Raw genomic sequence first — 27,791 nt, 5'->3', positions numbered from 1 at the left:
CTCCATTTCATTTGATTTTCTGCTCGTACGTATCTAGAGCATAATAAGCACAACGGGACTAGTAGTTTGCCTAAAAATCACTGAAAAGTTGTCATTAAAGTATACTAACACATGACTGGTTCCGAGAAGCACAAACTGTATTACATACAGGCATATAATCATCAACATTACATGTATTGTTTGATAGAATGATTACATTTACAAGAAGGCAACAAAATACAGTGGCCAACTAGCAACTACAATGTCCTAGACTTTAGTTCCATGTTGAGTGCTTGCTTGGTGCTGGTGAATCCATCCCCTATTTGTACTAGTACTCCGAGTATTGGATGAAAGTTGGCCATAACATGTTGTTCATGAAGCTATCCATGAATTAAGACACTGCGTTGCTATGGGTGGAATCATCCACTTAATGTAGATATCCCATCCTAGGAAATGTGTCAGAAGGGAAGATACTCCATAAGAGGGATTCTCAGAACATACGCATTGATTGATGCCCCCTATTAGGTTGTTCGCAAGAGCTGAAAAGAGCAGTCATCGATTGCCAAATGAGGCCCTGGCGTGATGGATGGATTCAAAATCTGCATCTTCCAACAATTCTGGGACTGATGTAAGAATGACAATTGCCTCTGAAACTGGTCTAGTTGGCTGTAAGTACCCTACCATGATTTAATTGGACCACTAGATATTAATGCCTAGTGGAACTCCAAAGATGGAGTTTGCAGTGATGTACGCTACCACTCCATCATGATACAATCCTTACCCATATGTTGATTGCATACTACTGCCATCATCAGAAGAATTTGTCGATCCCCAACTCCACGATATGTTGATGATGCTCTCCCATATCCATATGGATCATATCCGTAGCCAGACCCATAATTAGCTCCGTATGGTGCAGACTTGACACTCTCCATGCCACTATAATATCTAGATCCTCTAGTAGACTCATCCAAGCTCATGGATCCCATGGAGTTTGCCAAGCTAGCCATGTCCATCTGAGAACTATCTTTAGGAGGTCTACTTCTATGACTACTGCCGCTGCGACAGTTATATGTACGTGCTGGTGATTCCTGTGGCACATGTTGAATTGGATGAAGATGCTTTCCCCTGTGGTGCAGGTGCCTCTGGTGCTATTGGTACCTCCATTGCGCCCGAGAACTCGTAGTGCAACTGCTGCTGGGTCTAGATGGAGCACCACGTTGCACGAGCGACTGAAAACTTGCTCTGCGGTTGTTGCTGGGCTGAGGTGCAACTGGTTCTCAAACACCACCATGACCATCGTCATCCTCATCCTCATCATCATCTTGGGCTGGTCCAGTGGCCTCATTCTTAGTGTTGGAAAACTCTAGGTTATCTTCACTGTTCATGGATGCACTAGGGTGTGGCATGAATGAATGGGCAGATTGTGTATGCACTCTCCCCTCTTGGGCTAAGAAGTCATCTGCATTAGCCCCCATCTACTGTGCAATATGTCTACTAGGACGACCTCCTTACTCATTTAGCAACGACTCTCCTCTATCCCTGACCCACTCATATAAGGGGTACTCATCATCATCCTCTACATTAAAAGATGTCAGACAACTCAATCATGTTATTATTGTCGTCCATTCCTTGTCTTATATGATCCTCCCTGAGTGTTATATTATAATGCATGTAGACAAGGTCCTCTAAATGCTTCACACCCAATTATGGCTCTTTGAGTGGATGAGGTTGAAAGTGCTCTAGTTCCGCTCACACTTAGTGCCAGAATATGTCTGTGAGAGCACTTTACATGCAATCACAGTCAAGTTGGGTGAGTTTGTTAACTTAGTAGATCGAAGACAGAATATTTAGGTTGTAACTTTAGTCATGATTGGGCAGATGATGAGGTGGTGATACTTGACGATAAAGAGATTCCTCAGAGTGATTGTTTTAGGTACCTAGGTTCAATCATAAGTAAAAGAGGTGATTTAGAAGATGAGGTTTCCCAAAGAATTAAAATAGGGTGGATGAAGTGGAGAGGTGCGTTCGGGGTCTTATGTGATCGGCGTATTCCATTAAAGCTTAAAGGAAAATTTTATAGGACCGTTGTTCGACCAGCTATGATGTGCGGTGCAGAGTGTTGGGCTGTTAAAAGAATCATATAGATAAACTCAGTGTAGCAGAAATGAGGATGCTAAGATGGATGAGTGGCAAAACTAGGATGGATAAGATAAGAAACGATCATATTAGAGTTGGTCTGGGAGTTGCTCCCATAAGTGATAAACTTAGAGAAAGTTGTTTGAGGTGGCACAACCACGTTCAACGGAGACCTATAAATGCTCCTGTACGGAGAAGTGATATAATCCATATTGAAGGAACTAGAAGAGCTAGAGGTAGACCTAAGATAACCTTAGGAGAAGTGGTGAGAAAGGATATGTATAGCTTAGGCCTTGTATCTAGCATGGCCTCGAACAGAACTGATTGGAGGGCAAGAATCCATGTAGCCGACCCCATTTAGTTGGGACAAGGCTTATTGTTATTGTTGTTGTTGTTGTTGTTGTATTCAGTTGCACCAACCGTGTGGTGTTCAATTAAGGTCATAGTGTCATACATAAGTAACCAACTAAAACATAGAATATGATGAATTACCTTACCCCCAAGTTATAAAATGACAAAATTATCCTAAGTCACTACCTACTGACACTAGTGCTCTAACAAATCACAATCTCATCTCTGAATTGATGATTACCTGTTTGGATGGATCCGGTTCCATTCTCTCCATTATAGTTTGGACGTCACTTATCAACTCTTGCCTCATCCCAAACATGTATTTGTAGTGGTACTTGGGATTAGATGATATGTTGACGAGTTAAGAGGCAATAGTGTGAGAATTGGCCAAGAGACGTCTCTCTATCTTTTTTGAAAACATAAGTGTAGCAAACTATCAAAATGTATTGGCCAATATGGTTCGATATGATACAGATGATACAACAATGATAAGCAGCTTTTTTATTGTTCTAATATGGATCATCGGTATTGTTAGATACGTTCTACAGTCTATACATGTTGCTGATTTATCTGATATGAGATCCTCAATACATATCATGATGTATTGGCTGGTATGGCTTGATAAGATACAACTTGTACTGATATTTCTTGATACATTTAAGTTAAACCCCTTTGACCCAGGACATGAACCAGCAAGCCTTTTCATGGATAAAAGTCATAAAACAGATTGCACAGCCTAGGAGAAACTTCAGATCTCCTCCTCTGGCTTGGTTTTTCCACACATCTTGTTGGAGCTTCCATCCTGGATTTGAAAATGGTCATTAGTGAAGAATCTTCAACATTTGCATCATCAACAAGGTGACAATTGAAGATTAAAATGGAAACAAAAGAAAAGCTATGTACTCTTTGTAAACTTGTCGTTTTTATTTTACCTTGAAATCTTGTTTTCAGTTCAAGGTTTTTTTTTTTTGTTGGGGTTGGGGGGGGGAGTTGCTATAAATCTGTGAATTTGGGTAAAACTAAGCATATAGATGCATTAACGTTGACTATTTGCAATGATTTGAGTTGGAATCTCAAATCCATGCCTTTTCCTCCAAAAGCATGAATTAGTGACTGTGACTTGGCTGTCTATGTGTATATATGTGTATTCCTAAAAAAAACAGCTCCAACCCTTGTTGGAAAAATATGTGCACTACATCTACTCAGATATATGACGTTCATTGTTATATTGTTTCCCTAGTTTTAGTGTTTATGCATGATCAAGTGGCTGTATATTGCCTTTTCCGTTGCTAAGTTAAATTTTATTCATTCTTATATGTATTTTTGGCAAAAACTGTGCAATTCTGCACCAGTTGATTTGTATCTCTGACCTGATCTGATATGATATGACACGTCTCTTAAAATACTGAACTGTTATGATACCTGATACCAATACTTTAAATCTTGGTTATGTTATCTGGTGCTTTTATGCAACTAATTTTTTTTTTGGTTTGTGGATGGACCATTAGAGTTTGACATTGGTTTTGTTGACTGCAATTTGCAGCTATTTCACTGCAGACACATATGCTAATGAACACTCAGCATCTGCTGCAAGGCTTGCAGCAGGGTTGTGTGCGGATATTGCTTCTGCGATTATGACTGGAAATGCCAAGAATGGTTTTGCTTTGGTATGACGAACTTCTATATTTTGAGCCTATCATTCAGGTTTTGATGGTAATGAGGAATGGTTGTACATCAACACTGACCCTTAGCTTTAAACTGTTCTCATGGTTTAGGTTAGACCACCTGGTCATCATGCGGGTGTCAGACAAGCCATGGGGTTCTGTCTTCATAATAATGCTGCAGTTGCTGCATTGGCTGCTCAAAGTTCGGGTGCCAAGAAAGTCCTCATTGTTGATTGGGTAATGTAAACTCATCCTTGTTTCATTTTGTGGTGCACCCATTCACGCATCATCTGGGCACCGACCTGTCCTCATATCATTTATAAATTGGACAAATGTCTTGAGCAATGGTCTCATTTGCTTGCCTGTTTCATCTATCTAGATTTGAGAATGCTTTGGTATGCATGCAGTTCTTCCAGTTTGAAGTATACAGTATTAATTTATTCCATGTTGTTTGCAGGATGTTCATCATGGAAACGGGACACAAGAGATATTTTACACAAACAATTCAGTAAGCTACAACATAAGCATATCTAAACTCAACATTTGTAGGATTTGTTTTAATGAAGCTGATAAAAGTGGGAATTGTATTTGGCTAGATTTTGTGGAAGCATTAGCAAGGTTAAACACCAGTGCTGCATTTCACCATTCAAATGTCTCTTAACATGTGGTAGAAATGGCTTGAGTTTGCAATACTCTAGATTATATTTAATAAGATTAATGAGCAAATTTTCACATATGAGCTGCACCATCATATCCTTGGTATAACCCTCATATCGAATAATCAGGCCTCACCTAGGTTCTTGGGTATTAGTAAAAAAATAATAGGCTGTTAAATTTGTGAATGTTTTGAATGATGCACTCAGCTTGACCTTTTGCCATCCGAATGGGGTCAGTCAAGTGTGTGTGTAATGAAGGCCAATTAACCAGGATTGATAAAATAGGAAGATCTCAAAAGAGGACCCTATGATACCTGAGAAATTAACAGAGAAGAAATCGTAACAGAGGAGAAATTATGAAGTCTCAAGTTTATTTTGGAAAATTTGGTAGTTTCGACCAATATTTCAAGAATTTTGGTAGTTTTGACCACTAAATGCCAAAATTTTACCAATTTTAACTAATGTAGTCGGCCCAATTCAGAAATTTCTGCAAGTCTTGGCATGTTTAGACAAGTTTCAGTAATTTTGACTAGTTTCAATGGTCTCAACCAGTTTTGACCAGTTCATCACGTGTAGAGTTTTACCCTAAAAGACCCGTCTCGGCCATATCTCAGTTTCTATCCGGGTGATATCAGCCTTAAAAATGAGATCTTGATCCTTGCTTTGAATCCTATAAATATGGCCGTCACTGGTGGCATATTGTCTTTCAGCGCATTGCTTACTTTAGTGGTTAGGGAAATCTTAGGGCTCAATGTCCCTCAATGCACAGGTGCTTCTCTCAAGACTGGTTGAAGAGATAAGGATATATTCAAATTCTGAGAAGAAAATGGAAGCCAGACGTCTATAGACGTCACTCCCTATGGTTTGACTACAGCCCTGGTCTCCAATCACCCTGTAGTTTTCGTTTCTTCAGTCCTCTAAAAGGAGAGTCCTTCACTCACTCACTCACTACCAACACCTAGAGATGGAGATGCACTACGGTAAATAGGGATCATGTCTCATGAGCAGGGCCTTTGCAATACATGAGATAGCTTCTGCTGAAGCAAATTCCATCCAGATGGTTGCATTTGAGCCAGCCAGAAGTGCATAGCTGTAGGCACTTTCTTAAAATCTAAAGTTTTTTGAGAACTATGAAGAAGTGATTTAAAGATTTTCGTGGAGTGGAAGATCCACTTTTGGTTCATCGTTTGTTCATCAATCTGCTCCACCTCAACCTTGAGAAATAGAGAACAGGAAGGCTGCACCCTCTGTCGGCAACGGTTGATTCCAAAGGGTTATTAGTTCACCTTGCTTGGTAGTCTATGTTGTTGGTGGGTTTGTCTGGGCATTTCAATCTATTCTTTTTGTGGAATTATAACTTTAGAGCTAGTTTTTTTTTCTTCTCAATTTATTTGTTTATTTATTTATTTAAATGCAATCTTATAGAGGTGTGTGAGGATGAATGGATGTCAAGGTTTTAGAACTTGGTTTCAGGGGAGTTTTGATGCAATGTCCCTGTGATGACTTTAGGATTGTTTTCTCTTGGTAGTGGGTTTCTGTGGCCATATGGCCAAGATTGATCTTGAAACTTGACATGACCCTATTTTAGGCTTCCTAAACACAATGAGAACATTAGTTTTTACACATTCAACCACAAATTGTACTTTGTCTTAGAATCTGGTGTAAAACAACTTAAATAAGAATGAGGAATTAAGAAACTATATAGACAATGGACATCATATTCATTTTTAAGATCAGCTTCTAAGTGTGACCAACTAACAAGTAACAAATCCTGTTCATTTGAGAGTAGCTAGTATTGAAATGACTCTGTCAAAAAAATCCTTCTGCCTTTGTCAATCCATAGATCAATGGACATTGTTTCACGTAATAGTTTCATGGTCAAGAACAAGGTCAGGTCTGTTTCTGTGAAAGATTTTGGTTTTTGAGTAGTAATTTTTATTTTCAGTGTTGTTGAGAATTTGAGATGTAATGCAGCACCCTAGAGAGATGTTTAAATCATAATTCAAGCCTTCAAGGTGAGATTTGCCTACTACAATCATAAAAGATCCAATTTGTATGGGTTTCCCCTTCACAGCACACCAGTGGAGTCAAGACTGAGCAAGATTTTTACTGTGGGTTGGCATCTCAGCAAGGTTCTTCGCACTCAAGTTGATCGAGACAGAGATATGTGGTGGGATTTCTGCAAGATATTGAAATCCTGGCCAAGATATTGTAGTTTTTTGATGTCGACTATAATCTGGTCTCAAGATCAACTAAATAATTAAGATTGATTTTGCCGAGATCTTCTACCATGGTGGCTGTTACCTATTCTTCATAATTTGAGAAACACGTCTCATCTTACTGTGGAAGTTGACGATCTTTGGAACCACATAAATACTTGTGTTCACTGCGTGATTGATTGTTTGTGATTTCCCTTTTTATTTTGCATCATTATTGCTTTTGTTTTCTATGTATTTCATCAACTGCTTGAAGAATCTCTCAAAGTCCATGACAACAGCACTGTAGATGGATTTTGAGGAATTTGGCCAAACGATGCTTTATATCCATCCGAAATGTTAAATTGGATGCTCCATAGTTGACAAGCAAGTTTTAGTTGAGTAGTAGAGTGAAGGACTTTCCCACATATTGGAGGTTTTTGTGAGAAAATCTGAACTGTTGAGCGAGATGGAGCAGAAGCTTTAAGTTAGCCATGAGAAGTCAATTTTTTTTACTCTTTGTGAAGTGAGTTGGAATGACAAAAATTTTGGTCAAAATCTAGTATAAAAAGTTGACCCTTCTTCCAATTCCTTTGGAGAAGTGCACATGCACACAGCCACACAGGCTCTTACACGGTGAAACCATAAACTCAGCTCATTCTGTTCAATATGAACTTAATCCTAATACAAGCTTTTTGAAGAAAATCCAACTAATAAAGGAAACCTAGTAAGCTAATAAACAAACTTTAACAAGGAAATAATCTCCTTAAATTCCCAACCAGTTGTAACTCTTGCAAATGTATCCCACTTTCTAAAATTGAAATATTAACATATTATTTACTTTAATTATTACTAAAGTAAATTAAATTCTCAATATTCAACTGGACCCATGACTTAAATTGGACTAGGTGTATCTTGGTTTGGAAACCTAATTGGGTTTTGGTCAATCCAAGGCAGCATATTTGCATCAACTCTCCTGATGTTGAGAAAATCTCCTGCATGATTCTTGTAAAATTAGAGTATTATCATGCAATTGGGATCAATTAATATCAACTTTGATGGGGGCGATGATTCAATGCATTTCATGGTCAATTGACTGATGGTTGTTAACAAATGCTGTCTCTTCAATGGGGATCTGATAATGGGGTTTCACAACTGAAATCAGACACCTGACCAATTCTTCAGTTACAACTTTCATTGGACCGTGTATATCAATTCGATCTTTGCCTTCGATTTCAATATCTGATATGTCCTAACGGTGACTAGTGTTAGAACAGTGGGGGGACAAAGTAATGAATTCCCGATAACTGTTAGGCTACATCAAGGGTCAACTTTAAGCCCATATCTATTTGCACTGGTAATGGATGAATTAACCAAAGACATTCAAGATGAGGTCCCTGGTGCATGCTTTTTGCGGATGATATTGTGTTGATTGATGAGACCCAAGTGGGGATTAATACCAAATTAGAATCATGGAGATTAGCTTTGAAATCAAAAGGCTTTAAACTTAGTAGATCGAAGACAGAATATTTAGTTTGTAACTTTAGTCATGATCGGGCAGATGATGAGGTGGTGATACTTGACGATAAAGAGATTCCTCAGAGTGATGGTTTTAGGTACCTAGGTTCAATCATAAGTAAAAGAGGTGATTTAGAAGATGAGGTTTCCCAAAGAATTAAAATAGGGTGGATGAAGTGGAGAGGTGCGTCTGGGGTCTTATGTGATCGGCGTATTCCATTAAAGCTTAAAGGAAAATTTTATAGGACCGTTGTTCGACCAACTATGATGTACGGTACAGAGTGTTGGGCTATTAAAAAGAATCATATAGATAAACTCAATGTAGTAGAAATGAGGATGCTAAGATGGATGAGTGGCAAAACTAGGATGGCTAAGATAAGAAACGATCATATTAGAGTTGGTCTGGGAGTTGCTCCCATAAGTGATAAACTTAGAGAAAGTTGTTTGAGGTGGCACGGCCATGTTCAACGGAGACCTATAAATGCTCTTGTACGGAGAAGTGATATAATCCATATTGAAGGAACTAGAAGAGCTAGGGGTAGACCTAAGATAACCTTAGGAGAAGTGGTGAGAAAGGATATGTATAGCTTAGGCCTTGTATCTAGCATGGCCTCGAACAGAACTGATTGGAGGGCAAGAATCCATGTAGCCGACCCCATTTAGTTGGGACAAGGCTTATTGTTGTTGTTGTTGTATATGTCCTAACGGTTGTATCATACTTGACATTGTATCTTAGAAGAAGTTGTTAATATTGGAAAGCTTTGGGAGACCCATCATCAGTTTAGAAACTTTGATTTGCATGTGAATTCAATCATTAACTGAAAGGAATAAATCATGCTGACAATTTCCATGTAGTAGGCTTATGGTAACAATAGCAAAAATGTAAATAAGTGGGACTCGGAGATGGATGTTTGAATTGTAAATAAATGAAACTCTATATGTGGATAGTAGAATTGTAATAACTGGATTGTAAAAACACAAGAAGATGTAATGAGTAAACCAGGGGGTAAACTTGTAAACAGAAGTTAAAGCAAAGGAATAAACAGAAAAGAATGAGCAGTTCAGATAAAAAAAGGAAAAAGAAAATAGTAAAAAGACAAATAATAGTTGATCGAGGGTGTCATATTTGGAGTAAAATTAAAGCATAGAATGACTTGACCTTTTAGTATGGCGTAGGCTACAAATTAAAGCATAGGATGACTTGACCTTTTAGTATGGTGTAGCCTTATCAATCTGGCACAGTCAACATTCTATTTTGGTAGCCTTATATCTGGATGACTCCTGTTTGACGCACTATAATGCCATTGTGTTTAAATGGCTCAAAGTAGGTTGTGTACCAAGTTCCTGACCAGTCTAGGTAATAAACCCACCAAAACCATTAAATGAGTTCAATATGAATAAAGAAAAAAAGTTGTACCAACTTGCTGAGATCTGAGTCCAAATTAGTGGTTTTGGTTTATGGAGTTGTGATCTGAAACTGCGTTCTCAAACCTTGATAGGGATTCTCATCCTCCACCCATAAGCATAGTTTGAGAACTCACGGAATTTCGCAAGGTATCTTGCTTTTTCAGGCAAGTGAGACAAAAATTAGCAAGTCTCACTGAGATCTCAGTCTTACCTTGTATATCTCAAGAATATCTCGGTCAAATCTCAGCTGGATGTCGCTAATATCTTGGACATCTCAGCGAGATCTCAGAATTTTATTGTTGTAATTTTATGCCTGTCTTGTGAACTTTGTAATTTAAACATTAATGGTGAACATGTGTGATGTATAGTGTATTAATGTATTCATAAATATTAAGTATATGATGTGTAGAACAGGTTTTATATGTGTGCATCTTCATTTCTTTAGCGCAACAGTTTCATACATGGGGTTGAAATGGAACTCATGTATAGAGTTGTTATGAATCCAAGGAGATCATTATGTTTAGAATGCCCAAAATAGGCTGAACAACAAGTCCCAGTGCCAGAAGACCACTTATAAGTCACCAACCTGGGCCATCGAGCTGGGAGAGAAAATTTATCCCAACTCAAGATCTGAGTCTTTTGGCCTAGCAAGATGGTTTGGAGAGAGAGTTCTCAAACCATGCCCACAAGAGACAGGTGACATATTCTTGTTCCTGTTCTATTGTTGATGGTCCCTGATCATACCTCATGCTTCCAAAGCGTCAAGTACTAATGCTATTTCATGGTGCATGCATTTCAATCATGAGTTGTTTCATGATACCAAATTGATTTGAAAGAGAATATTAATCTTTATCATGCCAACCTAGCTACCATAAGTCCATAATAAGTAGGCAAAGCTGTGAAGAAACCCCTAAACTAATGAGTCCTTTTGCTCCACAGAGATCTGGCGCTGTTTGCCCATTTAAGCGGTACATGAGCTGCGTACAGAACGTTTTGAGACATTTGGGTGCTTATCTGGTGTGGGCATTTGAGCATTGTAGGGCCTTTCCTAGGATTAGGCTACTGAGAAGGATGCACCTCGGGTGTATCAGTTATATGCCCATTATAAATGCTAGGTATCAGAATGCCGAGAAGATAACTGCTACTGCTGAAACCATCTATAGTAAGCACACCCATCCTTTGTGCCAACTTTTTTTCTTTCCTTAGGATTTTATTATTTATTCCCATTAAAAAGAAATCCAAAAAATCTAGGCCCAACCTATATCATTCTAATCCAATTGCATCAGTAAGTTGTAAATAATTTTTCCCATGTTTGATTTCCTTGTGAATTATCAATAAACCATCATCTTCACTTTTAAGTCATCGAGTATGGTTGAAATCTCTACTCATCTTTTTCCCATTTTAGTTAATTTATAAAATATATGTTTTTCTACCTCTTTTGGGCTTAAATTGTCTGAGTTCCTCATATTTTTCAATTGCTTTCCTGATTATATCCTCAGTTTCTTATCAAGTAAACCTTTCTGTATTTTATTTATTCTTAGTGCTCTGCAAAATTCTAAAATTACTTTTTTTAGCCTTAATGACTGCTTGAACTTCATTCTTCACCAAGGTTCTGTTGATGATGGTCAGTTCTTGGCTTTGGTTTTGTTAAATTTATGTAATCTGTTCCACATCATATTAGTGTCTCCATTGAAGTCCAAAAGTTATGTCCGTTTAGTTCCATCATCTTTATCTTTGGGATCTCAAATTTGTTTTAAGTCAGCATTTGAAAACACATAGCCATTACTCTTACTATATGTTTAATTCTTAAGTTATTCCCAGGTATAAGTTTGAATTCTTTATTGTTGTAACTTATCAGCCCTTCTAGTCAGAAAAGAAACCTCTTTGCTACGTCTTCCTTAATTTTGGGGTTATTGACTCTCTTTTTGAAGCATGTTTACTATTGATAAATCATAAGCAATAGCAAATTTTAATACTGGAAGTCCTCTCCTCATTCCTCTTTCCTAACCAAGGTTGTCAAGGCGGCCAAAACAGTAGGGGCTCTGTTTAAGTGATTAGGCGACAAAGCGGCGCTTAGGTGGCAACAAGGCGACCGAAGCGGTTGGGTCAAGCTGATAAATTTCTGTTATAAGCTAAATAAACATTCAAGAATCACATTCATTTAAAAAAAAAGCATTCAAGAATCATAATTATGAAAGATTATTAAAAAAAGAACACAAACATAAGTTCATCTCATCAAGCATCATAACATATGACTATAAACTATATCAAATTATAAGTATGAAAATGAAAGTAGTACTTACCTCTATGATAGTGTGATACCAAATAAGTGCCTTATCCATTTAATGATTCATTGATTCCCAATTCCAAAATGACTAACTATTAAGTTCGTATATGGTTTTGTAGAATAAAATTTGATTTTTAAAGAAATTAAGAAAAAAATAGTATCATGTACAAAATGTAAAAAATGTGACTGTTTTGGCGTCTAGGCTGCAATAAGGTGCACAAGGTGACAAAGTGGTAGCAATTAGGTGAAAGAGCAGCAAAAAAACTGCATGTTAACAAAGCGGTTCAAAACAAGGCGGTTTTTCAACCGCCTTGCCACCTAGGCGGACACTTTGACAACCATGTTCCTAATTGTATCCTTTACTAACTCTTCATGAATGATTGTATACTATTGGTGTTGCTTACTAGGGATACCCTTGTGAATCCTCATTCACCATTCACTTCATGCAAGTAATAGTACAGTCCTTGCTTTTGGGGGATGTCCCCACATTAGGTCGAAAATATAAAATTCTGGATCCATGCAAAATCGTTTGCTGGAAGTTATGAATGACAATGAGTCATTATGATATGTATACGTTTAACTTGTCACCTTTGACATTTTGTTGTTGGCTTTAGCCTTTTTGTGCATGGTTAATAACTTCTTTCTACTTCTACCTTGCACATTGGATTGATTTCAAAGTCCTTATTGAATGCATTGGATTAGGTATTGTATATTTCCTTGCATAGGCATGAGGCAGGAAGGTTCTACCCTGGTACAGGAGCAGCTGATGAGGTAATTAATTTTATTTCCATTGTTTCGATTTGAATTTAATCAGTGGACTATCTCTGAGAGTATTTATTTTACTTTTGGAGATGAATGGAAAAAATCATGCTGCTTATACTTTGCATGATCTCCTGTTTCGTAACGTCTTTAATCGATGCAAGTACTAGGCCTTTCCATTTCTTATTCGGTCATTGGCTTTTTATTTGTCTATTTATTTATTTATTTGTTTTGCCATGGTTTTTTTTTTTTTTCTTGTGGTTTGGGGGGGGGGGGTTGCAGTACTCTGTATGTTGTCTAAAACTATACATATGCTTGCATTCTAGTAGATTTAGTGATGTAAAAGGTAATTGACAATTAATATCAGAAACTTCATTGGAATTACCTTATGCAATCATTCCCTTTCCTTTTTGAGGTTCATGGAATTGAGAAAATAAGACTATTAGAGGGGCAATTTAGATCCTGTTCCAGAGTTCATTTGACATTGGTAAGTATTTGATGATTATGCTCTAGCCTCTAGTTGCTAGAGGGTTTCAAGGGTCTTGTATCTTTTTCTGTTTCAACTTCCAAGTAGACTGACGCTTTTCATACTGCTGATAAATGCAGGAGCCTTGTGCACTGGTACAACCTTTTAGAATCTTAGAGTCATCCTCTCATCAGTATCATTGGATTGTAGGCGTCTTCTACTCATATGAAATGCCTTACGTGGTCTTTATTTGTGGGGCGTTTGAAAAATCATCATCCTCAGTTTCAGTGATAGGAAACATAATAACATAATTTAATAGATAAAAGGTGCTTTATGAACTTATGATCATGGAAGAATTTTCGGTCGAAATTTCGATTGAAACATCCACAAAATTTTGAACGAAATGAAACTCCAAGAATTTCCCTAAAGTTCAAAGTTTCGACCAAAATTTAGGAAATTTTGCCCATTTCGCAAGTTCCGATTGAAATTTCGCAGGTTTCGACACTAAAACTTGTTTTTCCTTGGTTTTTGTTAATTTCTATCCCATTTTCACTACTACTTTGCCTTCAAACACCTCTTTTGCTCTCTTTTTTTTTTTTTTTTTTTTTTCAAACACCTTTTAAGCCACAACAACTATTCATTGACCTAAGCCCAAACTACAAAGGAAACTCATCGGCAACTGAATGTGAAGCATAAGCCATACTCAGCAGTTCCAAACTTAAATTTGTTCATATTTGTTTTCTTCAAGCCTTAAATGATCTTGCATTGTTTTGAAATTAATTTAGGTTTAGTTTAGGACTATCAATCTATGATTGTGTTGTTAAACTTATATTTTGACTGTTGCAACTATTTTTATTTTTTATTTTTTTATCTTAAAAACTATTTTCTAAATTTCAAAATACGTATGTATACTATGGGCTTGAACTTAATACATGTGAGACACCATCACTTGATCTAGTTGGTCATTGCTTTGTTGACTTGTTGTATATATAACCATTCTATCAAACAATTCATGTATGCTAATAATTTTATGCATGTATGCAATACAATTTGTACTTGTTGGAACCAATCATTTATTAGTATACTTAAATGATAACTTTTGACTAGTCTTTTTGGGGCAAAATTCTGGTTCCGTTGTGTTTATTATGCTTCAAATAGGGAGAAGGCAAGAAGTCAGATGAAATGGAGGTCATATAAGGCCCAAAACCTAGGGTGGAAATCTCCCTAAAAAAAAATACTAGGTTCCCACCGAAATTTCGGTCGAAACCTGAAAATTTCGATTTTTTGCTGGGCCGAAACTTAGGTTTCGACAGAAATTTTCTCCATGCTTTTGATATATAAATTCTTGTTGGTTGGAGACCAAGATAAGTTGCATACAAACTAATAGTAACTAGTAATGATTTTACCCATGAAAACACATCCACCCGTCCACACCCGCCCACCTGCCCCAACACCAGGCCTGCCCAAACTAATGGAGACAAGTTCGTTACAGAGACCAGTTTTCTCTTAGCTAGTAGTACCAAGACCTAATTGGGGCTTGTGCTCATAGACATTGGACTGATGATCAATTACAGTAAAAAAAGTTAGGAATGACATGAGTTCCATATTAGCTAATCATTGAGGAAACAAATCAAAATGCTGTTGCATGACATAATAATATGACTTATATATATAGGGATGTAAATGGATAGCCGAAATTTGCATCACGATATGCATTTGTATCCATTTAAGAGATTCTGAATCTGTTTGAAAACCAGTCAGGTGCTGATATGGTAATACCCTATCTGACTGTTAAAATAAGTTACCTTGTTGGATATGTTTTCTTATTTTTATAAATTTATAAGGATGATGTGATTATTATTATTATTATTTTTTAAATTTTCTATTAAAAGAATGCAAAATAAAATCAATAGTAAGAAGTTAAGCAAAATCAAAGAACAAAGACTAAGAAGAGTAGAAAAAAGAGAATTCTCAATTCTCAACCCTAACCTCTTGATTACAATGGTAAAGATGTTGACAGATAGTTGAAAATTCGTATTTGCTTCATGTGCATATCCATTTAGGAGAACCTTTTTTAAGTTTTAAGGACCCAAAAACTATCCTTGGCCACCTGAATCCATCCTAAAGCTAATAGGATAATATCTGAATCTGTACGACTATAATTGGATGCAGATATTGTAATGCCACTAGACAAGCTACTGCAAGGTGCTTCTGCAACTGCAGTTGTGTTACAGCAACCCCATCCCTAGATGTTCTAATCCTCTACACCTCCAAACCTGAATTTTCAACCCTATTGTTTTCAATTTCCCTGCACTATGAATCCTGTCCAGATCTATCCAACCAACCATGAAACCCCAAACGTGGATCAATTACCCCTTACCATATTAGAGGTTTAGATCCAAAGATCAAGTCCATTCTGCTCATTAGAACCCTATCAAACCCATCCTTGCATGTCTATCATACCCTAAATTTCACGTAGACTAATCCAACAGTCAGGATCATATTTAAATTTGACCGCTTGCTCCCCATACTATCCTAACAAAACGGTTTGATTTTGGTCGAATTCTACGCGGCCATACCTTTGAATTTCCACTATCTGTCTTTTCAAAACCCAAAAGCCTAGCCTTTATTGCTGCAACTTCAAATCAGATCACCTTTTTTTCTGGTAAACAAATCAGATCACTTTACACCATCAATACTTTATCAGACCTTCACCAATTGATTTTCCTACACCAGATTGAATACCCTACCATCAGACCCTAACTGCCATCGAACCCTACCCCTAACTTTGACTAGTTTGAACTGCCTGTTCAGAGTAGCTCCAGGTTTATTGGTTCCAAGTTAATTTTTTTAATATAGAATATGTGACTTTGTTTTCTTTGAATCAAAGTAGCAGACCCCATTAACTTGGGTTAAGGCTGTGTTTGTAATGTAGCATCCTTGGAACTGTTAGGAGTTCAGCAAGAAAGTATTTGGAGATGTAGAAAATCAGGTAGAAGGCCTAGTTGTGGGAGACATGAATGGGGCTCAAAATAGTGGAGCTTGCTCTAAATCTTAGTCAATAAAATTAAGCGTTACAATGTCATAAAGGCACTTTGAGAAAAGATTGCCTAGAGCATCAAGATGAATGGGTAAAGAAAGATACGAACTGTACTAATGCTGAAGCAGTTTTGTAGGATTCTGATGATGTTGCGTCTTAGCCATTGGTGTTGACCACTCAAGAAATGATTGAATTCCTTATTTGCTTGTTTCTTTACATATGTCTTGAGAGAGAGTAGTTTGGCACTTGTTCCTCAATTGATGTTGGATGATTGATGGGAATTGACATGGCTTGCAAATTTGAGGTATAGGAAATCTGAATCAAGATTCATGATGGCATTTCGAGGACCTTGACAAAAGTCTGTCATGTCGTACAATTGTTGAGACCTCGTATCTGGACTCTAGACTCCAAATGCTATGAGTGTTCATTTCTAGGAGGTCTTAGAATTGCAGCGGGCACTAGTTTTAACTTTTAATATAGGGATGATGTATCAATGTTTTCTATCTGATGTGGACCAGAATTCAGCCGCTGGCCAAACCCCTGGAGTGCCCCCCCTCTCAAAAGTGGTGCACCTAGGGCTGGCTGAACCCTCTAAGAGGGGTAGTTTGGTCCATCTCTGCCCTAATTAGTTGCTGATTTTATTTTCAGAATTTTCTTTTTAAATGTTCAGAGAAGCTTTGGTTAGCTAGGAGTCTAGTTTGAGATAGAATAAATTCTTGAGTCGTTGGGACTCTTCTTTAAAGATGGACTCTTATCAGACTTTATTTTCAAGGAGATTCCATGAGATCTTTAATTAATTATTTAGACGGTTGAGTTGAATTGTAAGGGGATCCTAATCTATAAAGGAAACTCTCTTAGGTTTAGAGTCTTTTAGTAGGCTATAAATAAGCCTATTCTTTCTTTGTAAGTTTCTTGAGTCTGATTTTCTTGAACAAGATTAATTGAGTTGACGACTGTGCTTCCTGTTGAGGGAGCCACAGTGGATTTAAAGTTAAGTTCTTCTTCCAATATTAGCACCTTTCTTCAAGCTTCTTCAGGTTCTTGCATCTGCCCAGAGCATTCAACAATTTCCAGCAGCAGCCACCATCATCAAGTGAGTATAACTCATCACCTACGCTGCGATCCCAACTGAGAACCCTTCCCCTTCCTTCCTCCTTGTGCAAACAGCCCTAACCCTTCTCCTACCCTAGCAGCAGCCAAGAAACCCTTCCCTACCTTGCGGCAGCAAGGAAACTCTCCCTGTAACCCCTTCCCTGCTTTGCTGCAGCAAGGAAACCCCCCCCCCCCCCAGCCCCTTGCTCCCTTGCGGCACCATCCCTCCCCCTTTCTCTCCCTTTCAGCTCCTCCCCTCTGTTTTATTTGACTTGCGGCAGATCTGAGACCAGAAAAAAGACAGAAAACAAAAGAAAAAAACAGAAAACAGAAAATGAAAGAAGAAATGAAAGAAAGAAAGGAAAAAATAAAATAAAAGAAAGAAAGAAGAACAGAAAGTGGAAAGAAAAGGGGGGGGGGGGAAGGAGAAAGAAGAAAGTTTGCCCAAGATGTTCAAACCTTTATCCCATCCCATCCTGCCCCATCAATTGAATTGTTTTCCCTCCAAAGTTTCCATCCATTAGGGGTTGCTTATTTGTCTCAAACCCCAAGCCATCTTAACATTTGTTAAAGCACCCTAAAATCAACCCAATCCATCCAAAACCCTTCTCATATCCAACCGCAGGCTTTCTTAGGAATCCTTGACGCATCCTATATTTCTTTGGTACATCCATATTGATATTGGATGTCCTACTGCCTAGTAAACCATCCCACTTTGGGTTTTGATAAAACCCTAATTTTTCCCTTTCCCCAAAATTATCCTAACCCATTTGAATTGTGATAAATAGAGCTTTTCCACATAATTTTAGATTGACCCTTTTCATCCTATAATAATTTAAGGATCATCCTTGGTACCTTACATCATCCCATTAATTTTTGAAAATCAGTTGCTGGAAGATTCTGGGCAAACCCTAAATTTTAGGGAATTCATCCAAGAAACCCTAACCCTAAAATTGGGTTTCCATCACTATCATTTTCTAGAAAACATTGTGTCGCTCTATCATGTGGTGTTATTTCCCGAGGAGGAGACTTAGATGGTGATACTGATAACAATTAATAATGAAATGTGGCTTGGGAAGATGAGTGAGAGGGACATGAAAATGCTGAACACAACACTTGTTTGCTTTATGGTTAGATGAACCAGAAAGATGGACTTCTTGAGCATATGTCTTGGCAATCACTGCACAATTAAGTTTAGCAGCAGTTCAAGGATCAAGGGTGTCATAAATGTGCACACACATCTTTTGGGTCCTGCTCGTCCTCAATTGTTGGGTTGTTATTGATGTTTCGTCTTCTATATTGGTTACTTCTCCAGAAAGGTCTTGGGTACACTTTTGAAGCATAGAAATGACATCTTTGTCAGGTTCAAGCAATGGGAGACTTGGGATTGAGAAGTGCGCTGCCATGAATATCAAGCACATGAGGTTTGACAATTGTATCAAATTTTACAACATTCTGTTTGATTAGTTTTGCAAGAAATATGGTGCAATGAGGCACCACATTCTTGCAAATTCTTAACAACAAAGCAAAGTTGGGTAATAGATGAACAGAATTGGGAAGGGCAGGTTGTATTATCGAATGCTGGTTCCCTTTTGGATTGGGCTGTTAAATTTGTTATTTGGTGGATGAGTGTCCAGCGACTTATTCTGAATGCATAACTAATGAAGAAATAGTCTGATACCCTTGCTGATTACCATATACAGAATGTGGTACCCTGATCTGAGGTTTCTTGGAGTTCTGAGTATCAGGTATGTAAAATTTAGCAACTTCAATGCTACTACACCAAAAAAAAGGAAGGTTTTTTGTTAAAAGATAAGACCATGGTGTCTGTGAGAAGTTTGAGTTGGAGGTAGAAAATTCTAATGACCGGTTGCTCATTAGTATAAAATTGATGGTAGTTGTGACAAGTTGCACCGGAAATGGAAGGAGTGAAAGGGATTGAGGTCCACTATTTCAATGGAAATCACTCTTTCTTTGTATCTTGGTTACTATTAAGTGGTAAATGTGTTAGAATGAGAATTTGTCAACATTTGATCAATGGGAACATGGATTGGACATAAATTGTGATGAGTTTGGCATGTCTCTTATTTGCAGTACAATTCTCCAGTCCAAAATTTTGGAGTAATGTTGTGATAAACATTTGTCCCTACAAGAGTAATGCATCCTGTTGTTTGATTCTGATCTCATGTTCCTCTCTTTTAGTGGACATAAGTTTAATATACTTTTAGAGGAGCAATTCCTCACATTAAAACAGTTTTCTTCTTTGCTTTTCTCTAAGATTTTAATTCCTATTTGTGTGCATGCTTGCATTATGTCCTGGTGGACATTTTGTTTGTCTTTCCTTTTTGAAAGTAGGTATCTCTGCTTCTCAGCGTGTGTGCATGAACAAATTTTTTTCCATGTAGAACTTTTTGGTTTTCTGTCTGATTTCCTTTCTCAAAATTTTAATCTGCTTTTCGGGTCTGGAGAATGACCTAATTTCATCTTTGTCACCAGGTTGGGAGTGAGGAAGCAAAAGGTTATTCAGTAAATATTCCATGGAGGTGCGGAGGAATTGGTGATAATGATTACATCTTTGCTTTTCAGCATATTGTCCTTCCTATAGGTCCATCCCTTCTCTTTTATTTCCAATGGAAATGAAAATAACCTTCTGTTTTTTTAATTCCCTTCTCTTATGTTGGACCGGAATTTGTGTGAGTACTTGTTATTTTATTTAATCTTTTCCCTTTCTCTATGGTGCTTTAATTGGATCAAAACAAATTAATAACTGGAAGTCATGGTGATATCAAGTTAATGTTTGGACCAAAATTATGGTTGTACTTTTGCATTCTAATCAATATTGTTGTTATATGATTATAAGGTAATCTAACTGTTCCGACTTCTGCATCATTAGATGTTAAATCTTTACATATGGAATTGTTTGTTACTTGGTCATGAGATATACTCATTGGGGCATTTTCACGTTACTGAGCTAGAGGTTATTAAATGCATCAATTTTTCTTGTACTTGATCTTACACCAAAATACCCCAGAATGGATGGAACACATTAAATCAAACCCTTTATCTTTTTCTATAATAGGCTGGCCCAATTTGGCACCCGTACACTGGATTGAGCCCATTAGGCTTACAGTAAATGCCACCATACTTCTGCAGCTATCATTACTTCTAGTGTTAGGTAGACGTTTACAAGCACCTCCACTTCTTCCTTGAGTTTTGGCTGGCAGCTCTAGCCATTTCCAATGTCTTTCATTCAGTTCCAATAGGCATTTTGATTACTCAAAATTCTGGCTTGGTGCCCAGCTCTAATTCTAAATATTGATACACCAAAAGCCCTGGAGCTAGCTTAATGCATTAAACAAAACCCTTTAAGCTATCTCATATTAGGCTGATCCAATCTAGTTCCGATACATTATATCAAACTACATTAGACACATGATAATTTTGTTTGGTACACTATTAATGTAGTGTATCAACTAGTATTTTAATTTTAATGATCATCTCATGGAGCAGAAGAATTGGAGTGTTGCTAGAAATGTAATTATGCATTTACTCCTTGGCTAAATCTTTTCTTATTGTTCATGTGAACAGTAACTTCAGCTTTCCTATTTGAATTACAACTTTAAATAAGACTTAGATAAGACAATTTTTAGGCCATTCAAAATTCGAAATAACCTAAACCTTCAAAATTCGAAATAACCTAAACCTAAACCCACAATTTTAGCTGCTGCTGTAGGAGGGGTCCCATGCACCCGACCTGAACATAATGGTGCTGGTGTAGGGTGAAACCCCTAAAGCTGAGACTTTTTTGGCAGTCAAACTGCATCACTCAGCTCTTTCCTTGGCTCCACCTGAGGTCATGGTTCGAGAATTCAACCTAGGTGGCCATCTCGGTGGGCCAAAAAACTGAGATCTCTGCAAGTTGGAGAAAAGATTTCCTCCCATCTTGCTCCAACTTGATTGCCCATCTTGGTGGCTTTTAAGGGTCTCTAAGGATTGGAAGTTTCTGTCCAGCCTATGTTAAGCCTTGTCAACACATTTAAGGGTTGGTTTCTGCTGTTATAGCCGAACATGCACTCCTAGGTGTCTATGTAGTATTGCCTCATCTGACCACCGTATTACCCCTTTCTTTTCCAAATTCCTTTGTCTTCCTTTCTTCATCAACCTCAATAGAGACCCTGGAGCATTTGGCCACATAGCTTAGCCACCAGCCAGATGCCTACTTCAGTCTTGTGGTCCTACCTGAATTTGTCATCTTACCACAATAATTACATGGTGACCTTTTGTTATCATACCCTATCAGTAGTTAGGTATGTCATACTTCCATGTTAGGTCTCTACTTTCCTTGTCAGCCATTTTGCTAATATTTTTAGTTTTTAAACTGTTGCATAAGCTGCATTGTCATGAGAGCTCTCCACGTAATTTAAAGCTCCTAAAATAATGATGTAGCAATTTCTTTAGTTCTTGTCTTTTCATTATTAAATTAAAAATAACTCTTATTATATATTTATTTTAAAATACTATACCATAATTGATAAAAATTTATGAATATATCAGATATGGTCATCTTCATTTGTAAATGTGATGAGCCCATTTCCATGGGAGTGTATGGTTGCATTTCTATTTAAATGCATGATGTCTTTCTCTGAATCATTCTAGCATGACATAAACTTCTTTGAAGCAGTATAATTGTGGTTGGAATTTTTCTTTTACTTTTTTTTTAAATGTATGATGTCTTTATCTGAATCCTTTCTAGCATGTTCCAGAATTCTTTGGAGCAGTATGTTGATACTTGTGTTCATGAAATTGTTCTTAGTTTTTCTTCCCCATTTGTCTAGGTTCCATATCTAATGTAGAACTTTCTGTACCCCTTTGGATGTTAGTTAGCTGTATGCTTTCTGTGTTCTGCTGAAGTTTTAGCTTCTATTCCTGGGTAACTAATACTGTCCGAATTTTTTTACTTGCAGCTTTGGAGTTTTCCCCCGATATCACTATCATATCTGCGGGGTTTGATGCTGCTAGGGGTGATCCACTTGGATGCTGTGATGTGAGAACTTTTATTTGTTGTGAACATCCCTTCTTATCTTACTCTGTGTCCAGGAACTCTGTATGCAGTTTTGAATAAAGATTGTGTTTTATACCTTAAATATGGTAATCACAATTGTCACAGCATCTAGGTGATCCAAGGAGTTGATGGAAACCTAGATGCAAAGAGACACTAACAAGGCAACCAAGGTGACCATCTAAGCAACTGAAGTGCTTGGAAACCTAGTCAATGCCTTGACAATGATGACTGTTTAGTCATTAATAATTACATTTCAGACCTTTTCTGATATTCTAGGTTTTGATTTGTGTAAACATTTGAGGTCCTGTATATATTTTTGATGCGTGTTCTCTTATATCTTTGAAATCTTTTCAATGTAGGTAACTCCGGCTGGCTTTGCACAAATGGCACATTTGCTGAGTGCCCTCTCTGGTGGAAAGTTGCTTGTAATTCTTGAGGGGGGGTTGGTGGTTTACTACGCCTCAAGCTTATATTTATTTTAAGTTCTTCCTCCCCTACTTTCTTCACTTACAGCATATACAAACTCACATATTTTTTTTTTCCAGTTACAATCTTCGTTCAATATCGTCCTCCGCTACAGCAGTGATAAAGGTGATTATTTTTCTCTCAAATTCCGGTCTCCCACATTGTATGAGTAAATTGTCAGTAATAAAATCCTACTTCTTCTGTCTATTAGTCGCTGATAGGATCAGTGTTGCCTCATTTTATTATTTTCATGAGTCAAGAGATCCAGGACTATGGAGTTCATTTTTGTTTGCTCCCTTCTTCTTCTTCTTCTTCTTTTATTTTTATTTTTATTTTTTTAAATAATGTGATGCAGATTTGGTAGGTTGTTGGTTGTCCTTCTGGAAAATTCCCTTACCATTTTTCCTATTTTTTTCTCTTATTTTACTCTTAGTTGCTTCCCATAATTGACATTATTACTGTCACAGTTATAACATTGTATAGAGGTAACTATTTTCAGACAGGAAGTGAACGATCCAGTTTGGCCATTGTGACTGGAACCAATAAATATGATGTAATTTTGGAATTCTAGGACGAATCTAGAAGTGATTTGAGTCCTTGTACTGCACTAAGCAGATGGGATATAAATATTTCAGAATCTAATAAGTCAGCTTGAATAAACAAACACTAAGTAGCTGTGTATTTAAGAGAGTATGGTTTGCAAAAATCATATCTTGAAGAGTGGTATGGGAAGTAAGATATGGTACAATTAAACATGTAGTTTCTCTCATAATAACTCAGGAAAGGCTTAATTAATATATTAATAAGAAGATGAGTGATATCATGGATCTTCTGTTAGGGAAAACAGACACAGGGTGAAGAATCTAGTTTAGTAATTTATGGTTTAGAAAACTGGAAAGCATTTCAGAATTGAGAGAATTGACAACTGGTGTCTAGTATTTGGGGGAATAATTAATTCATTACCAAATAGATAAAGAATACAAGGGGCCCCGGTGAGGGGGAGAGGAACAAAGACAAAAAAGCAAATAAAAACAAGACTAGTGCTTGCAAAATGGAGGTCGAAAGACCCCAAGGAAACAGCAATATTCCTGTTCCTTGGGGATTAGTACAGACTGGAGGTGGCAAGAAATCTTGTTCCTACTTCCAAGTTCCAAATTTAATGATGTCCCAATTCTGTTGCAAAGATCTAGAAGTGGTGGACCATTTCCTGAAATTTTGCTCCATGCGATTAATGTAACCCAACTCTAGGGGTTAAGATTCTTTGAAATAATCCCCTAGAATTTAGGGTTAGCCAGAATCAATTCTTTGAGAACCAGCAATGTAACTAGCAGATTAGGATCGGATGGACAATTACTATCAGATGGATAGTTTGGATGGATTTGATAAATATGGGTGGGATAGTTATGGTTTGTAGGGATGGACAAGGAGATAAAATTGGGATCTAAAGGGGTAGGGTTGGATAAGATGTGGTTTAACAGAACTAAATTTGTTGGTGAGGAGAAAATTAGGGTTTTATGAAATCCCTATAGGATAGTTCTAGATAACTAAAATCAATATGGGATGGAAAGGATTTAATAAAATTAGCTTGGGCTGGTCAAGGGAGATTGTAGGGATGATTGAAGAGATGAAAGAGGAGATGGGAGATTTCTAGGAAGCCTGCAGTTGGGTATGGGAGGGTTTAGGGTTGAAAAAAATTGTGGGGAAATTGATTTGGGAAGGTTTAGGGAAATATCTCTAATGGAAGGGAAGTTTCTTGGTGAGTCTTGGATTCTTTCCTCTTTTCTTTCTTCTTTTCTTTCCTTTTCTTTCTTCTTTTCCTTTCTTTTATCTTGCTTTCTTCTCTTTTCTTTTCTTTTCTTTTTTGGTTTTACTTTTCCAGATCTGCTGTAAGACAAAGAAAGGGAAAGAGAGGGAAAGAAAGTGGGCCAAGAGAGAAAAGATGGGGGAGGGGGTGCTGCCTAGGGGTGGGGGAAGGGTTTAGAGAGGATTGCAGGGGGTGGGAGGGGATTCTTGGTGGCTGTGATGAGAGGGGAAGGGGTTTCTTAGCTGTTGTACTTGGTTTCCAAATTCTGCTGCTGGAGTTGTTGAATTATTGCTGGGACTTGAAGAAGATTGCAGGAATTGATGAATAAGACCACCTAAAACAGCCATGGCCCTCCCAAGAAAGCCACAACTTGATTTCCAAGATTCTCAATTTTCTTAAAGTCAACATATCTTTACAATGGACTAAAATGGGCTATATATAGCCCTACAATTGGAGGGAAAAGACTTGGACTCAAAACTAGGAAACCTAACTAGACTTAGCAACTCAATAAATAACAGGCATAAATGAAAAGGTGGTAAATTTCCAAGTAAAAGCTATTTATCCAAAATGAATCTCTATTTTTAATGGATTCCAATGGGGGTTCTAACTCTTACCAGGACTCACAAAACTAACTCAATTAAAGAAATAAAAGTAGATTTGGACTCGCAAAAGTTAAAAAAAAAAAATAAAAATTCTGGGATAAAATAATTACTGCATCAGGGGAAAAATTACCCAAATACCCCTAGAGGGCTCGGCAAGCCCACTTGTAGTGCCACTTGGGTTGGGCCTTGGTGCCCAATTTGGTTTCGGCCAGAGGGAGAAATTATGCTTATATGAGTATATCACCAAAATTTCTTTGATGGTGGCAGAAAAGAGGTGCTTGGCCCACAACATCATGTACAGATGATCTGGCAATGGACATGTCCACCCATAGTTCAAAATCTCATGAGATCTTACCAAGATCTCAGCTCTTTTTTTTTTTTTTTTGGAGACTTTGAGACATGATAGCCTACAAAAACTTGGAGACTTCCAAAATCTCGGCCGAGATCTCGGTCGGTTCTACCAAGATCTCAGTTCATCCCACTCTTAGATATTCCTTATTTCAGTTGAGACGAGTCAAGATCTAGGTATCTTGACTTGATCTTGAGCTATCTCTACTCAATTTCTTCCCCCTTGCTGGTTGGGGATTTTGCTGGATTTTTATGCCGGAAACTTGGTCAAATCTCTACCTAGTCGGCATCAATAAGTTGTTTAACTTATTGATTTTACTCTTGCACTCTTGTGGTATGACGTATTAAGTACACTGCTGTTGTAATATAAAATTGTGAAAACAGTGGACGTGTTTGATGTATTATTTGACTTTAAACCTTTTTGTTTCATTTATATTAAGTAATGGTTGTGTATCTCATGTTATATAAGTCTACATGTTCACTCCTTCAGTGTATCAATTTCAAAGTTAGGATTGAGTTGGAACTCATATATGCACTAGTTATTTTCACAAATCTAAGGCCGCCACATTGTTTGAAAGGCCTAAAATAGGCTAAATACCAAATTCAAGCCCAAATTGTGCTTAAAATTAACCAAGTTGGCTCGAGTTGAGGTGGTGAAATTTACTGTATCTCGATTGAGATCTCGATTTTTTGAGGGACCGAGATTCCTATAGGGATTGGGATCTCAAACCATGTGTCCGCACAAACAATCCATTCTCTTTGAAAGGATCCTTGACGTTTGGGCAACATTTTGTCTGGATGCTCCACCAAACAAAGGAGGATAGTGGGCTAGTAGAAAAGGGTGATCAATATCTTCTGCAGCATTCTAGCAAAGCAACAGCAGCGTACACAGAGAATTGGTAATGGTGGATTAAGAAGAACCGCTGGAAGGCAGTTGGGAAGGGCCTGACAAATGGTAAACCTATGATTGGAGTGTGATTTTTGAACCAGACAATCTTGTGCCAAATGATAAAAAGCTCTCAAAGACTAGATGAAGTCCTCACCCACTTTGGAGCTCCAAGGGCCAGAAGAGATCAAGTGATCAAGTCTAAGTTATGCTGGTAGTTACCCTATGGTCTTCTAGCGCATTTTCCCTGCACCAACTGCATGACCAACTAGGTCAACAGGCAGGACTGAAAAGGAGAGATCAGCCTAAGCAGCTTGGGTGGTTGGATCCACTACTAGTGGGTATTAAGCCCTAACTACAGGACAGAGTCACGACACTCACTTGGAGCCAGGGAATCTATTTCAATTGATTGCCAGTTGAAGTTGGATGTAGTTAGACAGGTGCTTCTCAACCGGTCAAAGAGAATCCTTCTCAGTTTGTTTGCTCTTCCTACTCGGCTAATAGAACCTCCTTCAGAAGGGGTATGGGGGCTCTATCGAGCGCCTGCCTATTGGTCAGCTTGCATATCTTGTTCCAACCACTATGTAACAAAACCCTTCATTTCAGTCTTCAAATTCTGACAAAAACTATTGACGGCTCAATAAGGAAGATAGAACGAGAGCTAGCACGTCTGAAGAGAGGTAAGCAAAGGCCGGCTTTTTGTGGTGCTATAGTTATTGATATCTGGCCAATAGAGATCAAAGTGAAAGAGGTTCCTGCATATTGTTTGGCAATCGAAGAAGGAGAAGCGGAAAGGTAAGCCGTGGTTTCATGACATTGTGACGTTCTTGGAAGACATAATTTTTCCTCCTGATGCCATGACCACATACTAAAGAGCCATCCAGAGATTAGCCGTGCAATTCTATGCACTTTCTAAGAAGCCGTAGAATCATATCCTTTTGAAGTGTGTTGACACTGAGGGAGTTAAGAAAGTCATGAGGGAGCTTGTGGTCCCCACATGAACAGCCGTATGCTAGCAAAGAAGGTTCTGCCTATAGGCTTCTATTGGATTGGTCGACAATGGAAAGCGAC

At 37.7% G+C, this 27,791-nt stretch overlaps 1 protein-coding gene across 10 annotated transcripts in view; it reads left to right on the top strand.

The window, feature by feature from the left end:
• Positions 1-27,791, top strand: part of HDA15 (histone deacetylase 15) — a 66,119-nt gene that overhangs the window by 19,944 nt on the left and 18,384 nt on the right. For all 10 annotated transcript variants that reach the window (XM_089158192.1, XM_089158190.1, XM_089158187.1 and 7 more), the window contains 8 exons: positions 4,013-4,136; positions 4,245-4,370; positions 4,591-4,641; positions 12,899-12,967; positions 20,050-20,158; positions 22,518-22,597; positions 22,975-23,057; positions 23,161-23,206. In XM_089158192.1, coding sequence (XP_089014318.1) covers positions 4,013-4,136; positions 4,245-4,370; positions 4,591-4,641; positions 12,899-12,967; positions 20,050-20,158; positions 22,518-22,597; positions 22,975-23,057; positions 23,161-23,206 — 688 coding nt within the window. The remainder of the gene's footprint in view (positions 1-4,012; positions 4,137-4,244; positions 4,371-4,590; positions 4,642-12,898; positions 12,968-20,049; positions 20,159-22,517; positions 22,598-22,974; positions 23,058-23,160; positions 23,207-27,791) is intronic.

Source organism: Hakea prostrata, chromosome 6 (assembly GCF_041222555.1).
Source record: "Hakea prostrata isolate BN-2017 chromosome 6, UWA_Hpros_2, whole genome shotgun sequence".
NCBI classification, from domain to species: domain Eukaryota; kingdom Viridiplantae; phylum Streptophyta; class Magnoliopsida; order Proteales; family Proteaceae; genus Hakea; species Hakea prostrata.
Note: the sequence above shows the minus strand (reverse complement) of the source record. Positions and strands in the feature narration are given on the sequence as shown.